The sequence below is a fragment of the Pyxicephalus adspersus genome, chromosome 4 (genome assembly GCF_032062135.1).
Source record: "Pyxicephalus adspersus chromosome 4, UCB_Pads_2.0, whole genome shotgun sequence".
Classification (NCBI taxonomy): Eukaryota; Metazoa; Chordata; class Amphibia; order Anura; family Pyxicephalidae; genus Pyxicephalus; species Pyxicephalus adspersus.
In genome coordinates this window covers 3,529,835-3,540,963 of record NC_092861.1, presented here as the reverse complement: position 1 = coordinate 3,540,963, position 11,129 = coordinate 3,529,835, and the positions used below count along the sequence as shown (strand labels likewise).

At 43.5% G+C, this 11,129-nt stretch overlaps 1 protein-coding gene across 1 annotated transcript in view; it reads left to right on the top strand.

Annotated features, from left to right (window-relative positions):
• The window catches only part of EIF2B4 (eukaryotic translation initiation factor 2B subunit delta), a 12,859-nt gene extending 5,483 nt beyond the window's left edge, over positions 1-7,376 (top strand). Inside the window, exons 6-13 of the mRNA XM_072407239.1 lie at positions 126-217; positions 554-668; positions 2,154-2,230; positions 2,551-2,653; positions 3,362-3,489; positions 4,105-4,282; positions 5,775-5,955; positions 7,116-7,376. Of these exons, the coding sequence (XP_072263340.1) occupies positions 126-217; positions 554-668; positions 2,154-2,230; positions 2,551-2,653; positions 3,362-3,489; positions 4,105-4,282; positions 5,775-5,955; positions 7,116-7,315 (1,074 nt within the window). The 3' untranslated portion in view covers positions 7,316-7,376. The remainder of the gene's footprint in view (positions 1-125; positions 218-553; positions 669-2,153; positions 2,231-2,550; positions 2,654-3,361; positions 3,490-4,104; positions 4,283-5,774; positions 5,956-7,115) is intronic.
• The last annotated feature ends 3,753 nt before the right edge of the window (positions 7,377-11,129 follow it).

Sequence of the window (11,129 nt, the reverse complement as noted above, 5' to 3'; positions counted from 1 at the left end):
AAGTAAACCTGTATAGATTTGTAATGTCAGCCACACGCCTCCATGCTCTTGATTGTAGTGTATTCTGGAGGTTTTTTCTGTGGTTAGCTGTACTCCGAACTCCAACTATTGTTTTCTTGTTCCAGGTACCCTTACGACAGGATTATGGGACAAAGGTCAGCCTGTTCTCTCATCTTCATCAGTACAGCCGAAAAATGCCCCTTACCCAACAGCTGAGGTGAGTAGAAGGTGGAAACCCTACCAACTAAAACATGTGTCCATACAACCACAGACTCCCGTATTCTGTTGCTACAACCATGGTCTTCCAGCTGTTAATACCCCTGTGTCCACAGCCCTCCCGCCATTTACCTTTGGATTTTTACTATAGGGGGCCTCAGGGACGGCCCCAAACATATCCACAGGGTCACATTTGATGTGGCTATCTTGAACTCCCTGCGGACACATACTATTCAGGCCCCCCAACATACACACTCACACACATAATGTGATTTCTAGCTGCCATTCCTGAATAGAACCACTGTCTTCATTAATATCCATCTCTTATTTCCTTCAGTATCCCGTCCTCTGTGATACACCCGGCTGTGGTGAGGCTCGGCCTTCAATACTCTCAAGGTATTATCAGCGGCTCCAACTCCAGGTGTATTGCATTACTGCACTGCTTCAAACAGGTACAGTCTTCTGGGTGTCTACCTCTGATAATAGTCCTACCCCTTACCTGCAAACCTCACCCCAGATATCTACCAATCATTTTCCAGCCTCTCTCAGGGTCAGATATGCAACCCATATCCACCACGTCTTTCTCACTTTTGGATACCTCTTTAGAAACTCGCCCCGATCTGCCAACCCTTCCCTTTAAGTACAATCTTTGCCTGCCAACTCATCCCAAAATATCTTCCCCCTTACCTGCCACAACTTTTTCTCTTGCCCATAGGCCCAGATACCAATCCCTCACCTGCTGATCCATCTCAAAAAATCTTTCCCTTACCTGCCAAAATCATTCCAGTCCCGTTTTCTTACTTGTTTCCAGTCTCTGATACTTTTCAGCCTCAGTGGCAAGTAAGGGCTCCTGATCTACGAACGTGTCCCAGCTGCCCCCTTCCTAGTTTCAGAAATTATTTCTTCACTTGTTGGTCTTGCCTGAACCCAATTACCTACCCCTCACCTTTCAACTCCTCCTCAGTCTACATAAGTATTGTATACCTACCAAACTAACTCATTCCAGATACCTACCACCTACTTGCCACCTCCTTCTCATTTCTATATCTATCTCTACCCTTGGCCAGCTATCCCCTCCCAGTCTCAAATACTTACCCTACTTAGTCCCAAATATCCACCCCTCACCTTCTAATGCCTGCCAGTCACAGACTCTTACCTTGCCAACCCCCATTTAATCTCTGGATTCCTATCCCTACTCTGTCCAACCTGCCAACCCTTATCAAATCCTAGGTACCAGCCCCAAATATGTCAATGACTATAAATTGCTGATAACCATTCTTCAATTGCCAACCTCTCCTCAGTCCTAGACACATGCCCCTCGCCTTCTAACGCCTTTCCTTTCCTAGATACCTGCTCCGTACTTGCCAGCCTTCCCAGACTCAGTTACCCGCACTTTACCTGCTAGGATTCTCTTTTGTTGATATTTTTCCCCTACCTGCCAACCCCTACACATTCTCTGATACCCACCCTTTACATTCCAACCCCCTTTACCCTGTTGGTGTTCCTGAAACCTTTGCTTTGCCAAACCAACCTCTCGTTAGCCAGCCAGTCCTAGATACCTTCTTTCGTTAATTGCCTTCACGTTACCCACCTCCTCACCTGCCAACCCATTCCCTGTACCAGGTAGCTACCCCTCACCTGCTAACCTTTTTCTCAGATATCTGCTCATTACCTGTCAGGTCTCAGATACCTTACCTTAGTCCCAGATACCCAACTGCACCTGCCAGACTCACCCCAGTCCTGGATACCAGCCCCTCACTTGTCCACTCCTCCTCGTTTCCAGATACCTTCTCACCTTCCAGTTCTTATCTCCATATTCATATCTGCCAACCCCTTACAGTCCTAGATACCTTATCTATATCCAATACCAACCATTAATCCTTAATACCCTACAATCTCACATACCCCCTGACTAAAAACAGCTCTTTGTTTTATAGGTGATTCGGGACTACAGCACGCCACCCCAAGAGGAGTTGTCACGTGACCTGGTCAACAAACTGAAACCCTACATTAGGTTAGGAATCTGTGCTTCGGCAGGAGTGTAAATGGGGGGAAGCAAATAAAAATAGTCCCTGTTAAAGTGGGGTTAAGGTCTGTTGGGTTGTTCTTTCTCTATCTTAGATAATAGGATATCCATATCTTGGGGGTATATGTGCCTCTGGTATAAGGATAGTACCTTTTTATAGGTGAGGGGGATTTATCTAAGGTGGTCTCTATACTTTGAGTGAATGTCCCTTCATCGCTGGGAAAGGGTTCACTTACCATACCTGTGAAGAGAGCAGCCTTTCACCAAGTCTGATCTTTTTTCTGATGGATCTTCCTTTTGTCATGCAGCTTTTTGACGCAGTGTCGCCCCCTGTCAGCCAGTATGGGAAATGCCATAAAATACCTTAAAAAAGAAATATCCAATATGAGCCGGCAAAAGGGAGAGGAAGAGGTGAGTGTAATTCATGCACTTTAAAACTATCCACTTTAAAATCTCCACTAGTCCTTTGACTAAAAGAAGTGTATAGATGTGAGCTATTGTATTATAAATAATAATACGTTTATAAATTAACTGATTTATAAAAAGTTATAAATCAGTTGCCACAGTAACAAGTGTCCCCATTGAAAGTTGCTGTTTTGATGACAACTGTAACATTAGATTCTTCATTTTCTTTCTTTTGTCCCAGTGACAAGGATGATCATTTCTGCAAATGTGGTGAGGGATTCCCCACTCAATCCAAACCAAATGTACTCATTTCTAATGAGTCCATGCATCTTCAGTGTCAGACAGTATTGCTGCATACATAGATTTTCTTGTCCATGTATTCAGCTGCTCTGTGGCAGTAGACATTTCTGCAAAACTGATCAGAGGGGTTTCTTGCTGTGGGTCCATTATTTAGTGAACCCAAGAGCCTGTGTGTTCCAGTAATCCTTCATACTCTTATGTTCCTACATATGTGCTGTTTCTGTTATAAGAGAATACAGCCTGTTCCTAACACCACTTGCTCATTGCCTGCTATGTCTTATGGCAACATCCCCCTTATGGGTTATCGGTTTTGTAGTTTACATAGGGTAACACTGAGAGCTGGTAAAAGTTCAGGGAGCTGTCAGGCGTTGTGTCTTTGGGACCCCTTTTATATATTGCCTTTTTTTTCTGCAGGCAAAAGAGGAGTTGTGTGGCTATATAGACAATTACATCCACGAGAAGATCGGGCTGGCCGCCCAGGCCATTTCTAAGTATGCAGCGGAGAAGATCAGTGAGGATGATGTTATCCTTGTGTATGGCTGGTAAGTGTGGTGTGGAAAGAGCTGGTTAAAGCAACAGGTTCATCTTCATGGCTGCAACATCTCATTCCTTCTCTCCTCATCCACTTTTCATTTCCTCGATCCTGGTAGCAAATATCTGAATTGAGGACTTTCTTTCCCCCTGGTACTGAGGATTCAACATGCGAGACTTCACTCTCTGATATGTATGCTCAGTGTAGGGATGGCAAAGGCCCAGCAGGTGTACAGACCCATGAACTGAGCACTGCATGGTGGGAACCCTCATAAGAGGCACAGCAGTTTGCAGACCTAGGCAGTGTTCTCCCCCAGACCCTTTTAGCGGGGCACACCACTCGGCACTTTTCAGTAACCACCCGGCTGTTTTTGGGTGTTACTAAAGAGTTGGGTCACAATAAAGGGGCTGCCACCCACCTATGATTTCTTCCCACTTGGCTTAAAACAATTTCCGGGTTCAACACTGCTAAAAAGTTCACAAATAATGCAATAAAACTGACAAGTGGTTTAACTCCCCAACTTCTACTGAATGACTGTAAATGAGATCCTCATTGCTGGTCTCAGTTGTTGGATAGCAGACTGCTATATATGAACTGTGTGGTATGTTTTGTTTTTTTTTTTCAGCTCATCTCTGGTGACTTTCACACTCTGTGAGGCTCACAAAAGCGGAAAAAGGTTCAGAGTCATTGTGGCAGATAGCCGGCCGCGGCTGGAGGGGAGAGAGACGCTGAGACGGCTGGTAAACTGCGGCATCCACTGCACATACATCATGATCACCGCCATCTCCTACATCCTGCCGGAGGTGAGTGAGGAGGCACAGATATGCTGTTCTGTCTGCATAACACCTGCATCAGTTAATTTGTATGGAAGAAATACATAAAGGTGGGAAATGAATCAATATTGTCTGTGTTATCTTCATATCTAAGTAATTCCAAGTAAAAGATGTAATAATCCTCACTATGGCAGTTGTACAGGACAGCAGGGATATTGGGTGGGAGATATGTTTTTCCAGTATTTAGAGCTTTTCAAAACTAAGGGGTCCCCACCCAGTACCTTCCTTTCCTCCTGCAGAGCCCTGAAATAAACTTAACAGTAGCAACCCCTTGCAGGGTTGCTTCCTCCACTACTGAAACTATTCCCCAGCATGCATCTGGGTTTTTAAAGAGCCCATACTTTTATGTACTGGAGAAACTGGTTAGCACTCTGGCCTTTGCAGAGCTATGCCGCAGGTTCGATTCTCGGCCAGGACACTATCTGTATGGAGTTTGCAGATAGTTTTCCCCACAGTTGCATGCGGGTACTCCGGTTTCCTCCCACATTGCAAAAAACATGCAGTCAGGTTATTCAGCTTACCCAAAAAATTTACCTTAGACTGTATTACTGACAAATAACTATGGTAGGGACATTGGTTCGTGAGCTCCTTTGGGGACAGGTAGTGACATGACTATGGACTTTGTACAGCACTGTGTAATATGTTGGCGTTATATAAATACCGTGTTATAATAACACTCTTATTTCCTATCCCTGTATTCCTGTACAACACCTACATAGGAGGGAGAAATGCCCAACCTCATCCTATGGCAACCAGGCAGATCCCCATCCTCCCAGGGTATGGTCTTTTTTCAGTACTCTGGATCCAAAGCTCAACCAAATCCCAGAAATAGGTAGGAGGTTTAATACACACTGTATTACTTCCCTCCGTATATAGTTGTGTCTGGGGAGGAGATAGATCCGGCAAAATTTTAGCTCTCAGCTTGATGCACCCCCTCTCTTATCACACGCGTTTTACCTTTCTGTGCAATAGAAGCCAAAGTTAGGACACGTGTGCTGAATGGTGTGGCAGTGATGAGAGGCAAAGTTATTACTTAGCTCAGCTTTCAAGGAGCCCTGCAGGGAGCAATCAAGAAGCAGCATTTTCATGTTTAGACAAAGATATATAAAGCATTCTAAAATCTTCACTTCCTGTCAGGTGGGAAACTTGGTAATAAAATGAGAAGTGCGGGGCATCTCTCTATAGAGAAAAATGTAGCTGAAATAATAACCTTACAAATTCCAAATCTTTTTTGCAAGAAAAAACTTTACTGAAGCTATTTCTGCCTCTATGCAAAAATATGTTCAACTGCAGTTTAGCGAGTAGATGTGTCTAACATGAAATGAACAGGTAGCAGTGACAATTGCTGATTGAGCTGTGTTCTGTATAGCCAATGTTGAAAGATTTCTGTGTGACCATGACATCTGACCCTCCAATGTACATTCATGGCGGCCATATAACACATGGTGTTTTGGCTTCACAGGTGTCCAAGGTGTTCCTCGGGGCGCACGCTCTGCTGGCCAATGGCTACGTTATGTCACGGGTCGGAACCTCTCAGATCGCGCTGATTGCCAAAGCCCATAATGTACCAGTGCTGGTGTGTTGCGAGACTTACAAGTTCTGTGAGAAGGTACAAACGGACTCCTTTGTCTCCAATGAACTGGGTAAGAACTAATCACAGCCAGTAGTGGGCGCTCTTTACTCCACACAATTGTAATAACTGTGGCACGTCCTTAGTACTGTTTGTTGGGTGAAGCATTCCTGGTACCTATCTTGTGTGCTGGATGATACACACCTAGTGCTTGTCCTATATTCTTAATGTGATATATTCTTATGATGTTGCATAAATGACTCGGCCCTCTCATTTACCCCCCATATTCAGAACATTTCCAGGTCCTGTCACTTTCACCTACGCAACATCTCCAAAATCCGCCCCTACCTGTCCCCTGAGACCACCAAACTCCTTGTACACGCTCTTATCATCTCCCGTCTGGACTACTGTAACCTCCTCCTCTCTGGTATTCCACTAACCCGACTCTCTCCTCTACAATCTATCATGAATGCTGCAGCCAGACTCATCCATCCTTCCCTCCACTCCTCTTCTGCTGCATCTCTTTGTAGTTCTCTCCATTGGCTTCCATTTCACCTTAGAATCAAATTCAAGCTCCTGTGCTTTGCCTTCAAATCCCTCCACAGTTATTGTCCCACTTACATTTCTGACTTGGTAAAAAAAATACTCCCCTTGCCGCTCTCTCCGCTCCTCCAATGACCTACTAATGACTTCCTCACTCATAACCTCATCACACGCACGGATACAAGACTTCTCTAGAGCTGCCCCAACTCTCTGGAATGGTCTTCCTCGTCCTATTCGGCTTGCTCCTACTTTCTGCTCATTTAAAAGAGCACTCAAATCCCATTTTTTAAACTTGCCTAGCCGTCTTCTTCTGTCTTTTGAAACCATCACTACTTCCCACCACTACATATCTCCCATCCTATTGTGTGTGAAATTCCCCCACCTACTAGATTGTAAGCTCTTCGGGGCAGGGTCCTCTCCTCCTGTATCACTGTCTGTATTAGTCTGTCATTTGCAATCCCTATTTAATGTACAACGCTGCGTAATATGTTGGCGTTATATAAATCCTGTTTATTATTAATAATAATAATAAATTCATTTACCCACCTAAATTTTGTCTGCCAGATAAGTGTTTAGTTTGTCCTGGCGGCAAGAAATATCAGAACAAATTGTGAGGGTGGTCAGGTCAATTATCCTTTCTTTCTCTTTCCTGACATCAATGTCTCCATTTTTTTCCTTTTTTGCATTCAGATGACCCAGACGACCTGGTGGTGACCCGGAAGGGAAAGACTCCGTTGAAGGAGTGGGACCAGAACCCATCACTGCGGCTGATGAACTTAGTGTACGACGTGACGCCCCCCGACCTAGTCGACCTGGTCATCACAGACCTAGGAATGATCCCCTGCACGTCAGTTCCGGTGGTTCTTCGAGTGAAGAGTGGAGAGCAATGATGAGCGGAAGAGTTTGTATTATTTATGGCTTTGCTATTAAAGGAGTTCTGTTTACACCTTGCCAATGTGTAATGTCATAGAGCGTAGAACGTGGCAGGCTGCTATGTAGGGCAGGGTTTAATGGTCTCTCACCTGCCTGAAAGCCATTTTTATTTCTGCGCTAGAAAACATCAAAAGAATGACACGGATAAAATATGAGGAAAGAAAAGCGCCCCCCCCAGATCACGTGGATGTCATTGTTATATCCCGGAAAACAGCACAAGTTGGCAGATACAACCATTTACCTTTATCTTGTTCTTCCTGACTTCTGAGGGCTGCCATCAAAGTCCGCTACTGTTATGTCTCCATAAATGATGGGCTGACATCGCCACGTCCATGTCTTCTATAGTCTCCTGCTTGTTACCCAGATGCAAAGTGGTCGACAGGTACCAACTGTGAGGATTAATCTCCAGCCATTGCATGTGAACAAGAAGTGGCTGCAGATCAGTTGCAGTGTGATCTAACAAAAGCAGTAATGTCCAAAAGTGAAAAAGTGTCATAAGTATGATCAGGTTTTAGCTAACTCATTGTTGTTCAATAAGTGATTTACATCTAGCAGATAAGATCTGCCTACAAAAATCTCTCACTATGCAGGTTGTCACCTCTCTGCAACAGCACTTTGTTAATGAAGCTGCTGTGACTCTAAATGTTTATAGTATGGGGGGCGGCTGAGTTAATTAATCCTGTTATTGGATTATATTCTAGTAGAGGGTTAGGGCTATACGATGCATCATGGGGTATACAATCCATTCTTCAATGGGATTTAAATCCTTGAAATTTGTCTTGAATTTATGGTTGGTGAATCTGAATATCATTCTTACCCCAATGTCTGCACCCGTCACAACAATACACGTGTCAGCAAGATGTGCAAATTGTAGGGATGAGGATGCTCAGCTGATAAAGTAAAGGTGACCATTCTTTAACGATTAGACGCTGCATAACAGCATTGAATCTAACAAAAATGAATTTTATTAAAAATCCAGGGCATTCTCAATAATATATTAATTGCACATTGGTCAGCATTGTCCAGTGTTCAACCCAGAAATTTTTCAAGCTAGTTGGGAATAAATTGTGTGGCAGCCCCTGTATTGTGACCCACCTCATCAGTAACCACCAAAAAACAGCTGGGTGCTTACTGAAAAGTGTTGGGTGGTGAGGGGAGAAATTGTCCATTCTTTCTTTGATCAGCTCTGTTCCAGTTCTAATGTAGGGAAGCGTTCCCAAAAAAAACAGCAGCCAATGAGAGCGCTTCCTGACTTTTAGTATAACACCACAAGTTCCCATTGGTTGCTGCTAATTAAGGATGGCTCCCTGCTCACTACAATACATGTTGGCAGGGGCTGGACAATGGGCACACAATAATCAAGGTAAACAATCGATATTGGGGATAGTGTGTACCAGGTCCTGCATTCATCAACCAATGTATGGCCAACCTAAAGCAGAACTAAACCTTGTTATACCCACCTGTCTCTATTCTGTTGTGGACACAGCCATCTTTTTCCTTCTTCTCTTCCTTGTTGCCATCTTCTGCCTTCTTGATTGAAAGCTGGGTGACAATTAGGTACAATGCCTGAATGCTTATTGTACGGACATCATCTGTCTACAATAGAAAAGCACTGCCTGGTCACACATCACAAGTGAAATGATAGATGAAGAAGCTGCATATTTGATCTGTGCACAGTTGTTTTATTTAGAGGCCACAATATGGTGGATATGACTGGACCGTAATGAAACCAGTCCTTGACCTGTATGGTTGATATAACACAAAGGTTGGTCCTTCCCCATATCATTTATATTGAGTGATGGTGTTGACCTGAACCTTATGGAGAATTTTACGTCATGTAATTATATTGGTCACGCTTTCTTAGAGAGACGATATTCAATCAATTTATCATCCATGAAAGATTTCTCTCTTCTGCTGTTTAATTACTTGTTCGCTTTTAAAGCTGAAGTCAGCAGTAAAAATTGATTTATCCATGCCACCCTTCCCCACACTCCATACATGCAGACACTTGTATGGAATACTAAGCTCTATAACTCCCATAAGTTTTAATCCTTCTGCCATCACTTTCCTCCATTCTGGTATGAGGGGAGCCCTCAACATCCTCACAATGCAGGACAACTGGGTCTAAATTATTTTTTTTTAAAGTGGCATTTCCTGAACAGAGGACATTGATGCACAAATGTCTAAAGCTCATTTACAGCAGAACCCTATGCCTAAAGGCCAATTCAGACCCGTGGTGAGCTGCAGCATTCTGCCACGAGCTCAACCACAGTCCCCACCATTTCCCATGCAAGTGATGCAAAGCTTTGCAAAAAGATAAAAATCAGTTACAGAATTATAGGTTAGGGGAGACAAACTATGAGGAGCAGGGCTCAGCCCTTTGCTATGTGTATTGTAAGAGGGGTGGAAGGGTTCATCTGGTCTGGCCCTCAGTACATCCTGGACTGAAAAACAATCCAAGCAGGTTTGTGCTGCACTGTAGTTCAGTAATGCAGCAAATATGGTTCAGTGTCGGAATGCTTTGCATAGCAAAACATCTGCTTGTCTGAGACACCGGCTAGGGCTAAGTGCCAACAGGCTGCAAAATATACATCATCATCCAATAATTAATTGTTTGATACATTCATATTCATGTGGATGTGGGAAAATGTTCCTAAATTTCACCATATATCTAATGATCCTTCCAATGTGAATTGTGTCACATGTATTCAATGTATCTGCAGATCTACGAATGTTATTTCCTAATGTTCTGCCGCTCATCATTGACGTGACGTAGCATCTCTTTCCAGAAATGGACCTTGCAGTTGATAACCTTCATGGCATCTGGCTGTGATAAATCTTTCACCTACAGAGAACAAGCAATGAAGCTTTAAATTAAACTTTTTCTACTTCACTGGTCAACCCCCCTATCTATACTGGGAAGCTAATGTTCAGTGCAGGAATGACGTCTGTGAGTTGAGATGCTCGTGTTTTGTTCAGATGAAAAAAAAAGACAGCAGTGATTTTATATTAAAAAAATATCTGTGCAATTTATGGAGTTGCTGCATTGGTGCTTATAAAAAAGGGGCCAATTTTCTATACTAGTACCATGTCCACTGTCGGTACTGAGGGCAAATCTTACATATAGCATATAATTTGATACAATGTTTTCATTAAAGGAAACTGGAGATGAGCTATTACAAACAGCATCAGTGCTCAACCCAGAATTTTTTTTTAAGCCGGGTGGGAAGAAATTTTAGGTGGGTGGCAGCCCCTGTATTGTGACCAAACTCCTTAGTAACCACCCAAAAACAGCCGGGTTGGTGCTGAAAAGTGCCAGGTGGTGCGCCCAGCTAAAAGGGCCTGGGGAGAACTCTGAGCATTGAAATGCATTATAGCAAACAGCAGAAAGCCATTCAGCAATACCAGCCTTCCCTTCTTTTGCACAGTTGTAAAGGTTCCTGTCCTGAATTTGCTTTCTCCATTACTGCATACTGTGATTTTGGACTCATGTCTATTAACTTATAGAGCCCGACTCATTTCCAGAGAGCTAAGAGACAAGATCATGGTTAAGACATGAGGCCAAGGTTGGAACCAAAAATAAAATCCAAAAGGTAGCAGAGGTCCTGGTATGAATCATAAGCAAGCCCAATCACCAATGGTCATCAAGAAATAATGGAAAGAAGAGCCTTTGAGGTCTTGGCCCAGTTGGCTATCTACCATGACCAAGAAAAACATTCTCTATTTATTTATTCTGCATGGCAGAGAAAGCAGCAAGATGAGGCTTCTAAG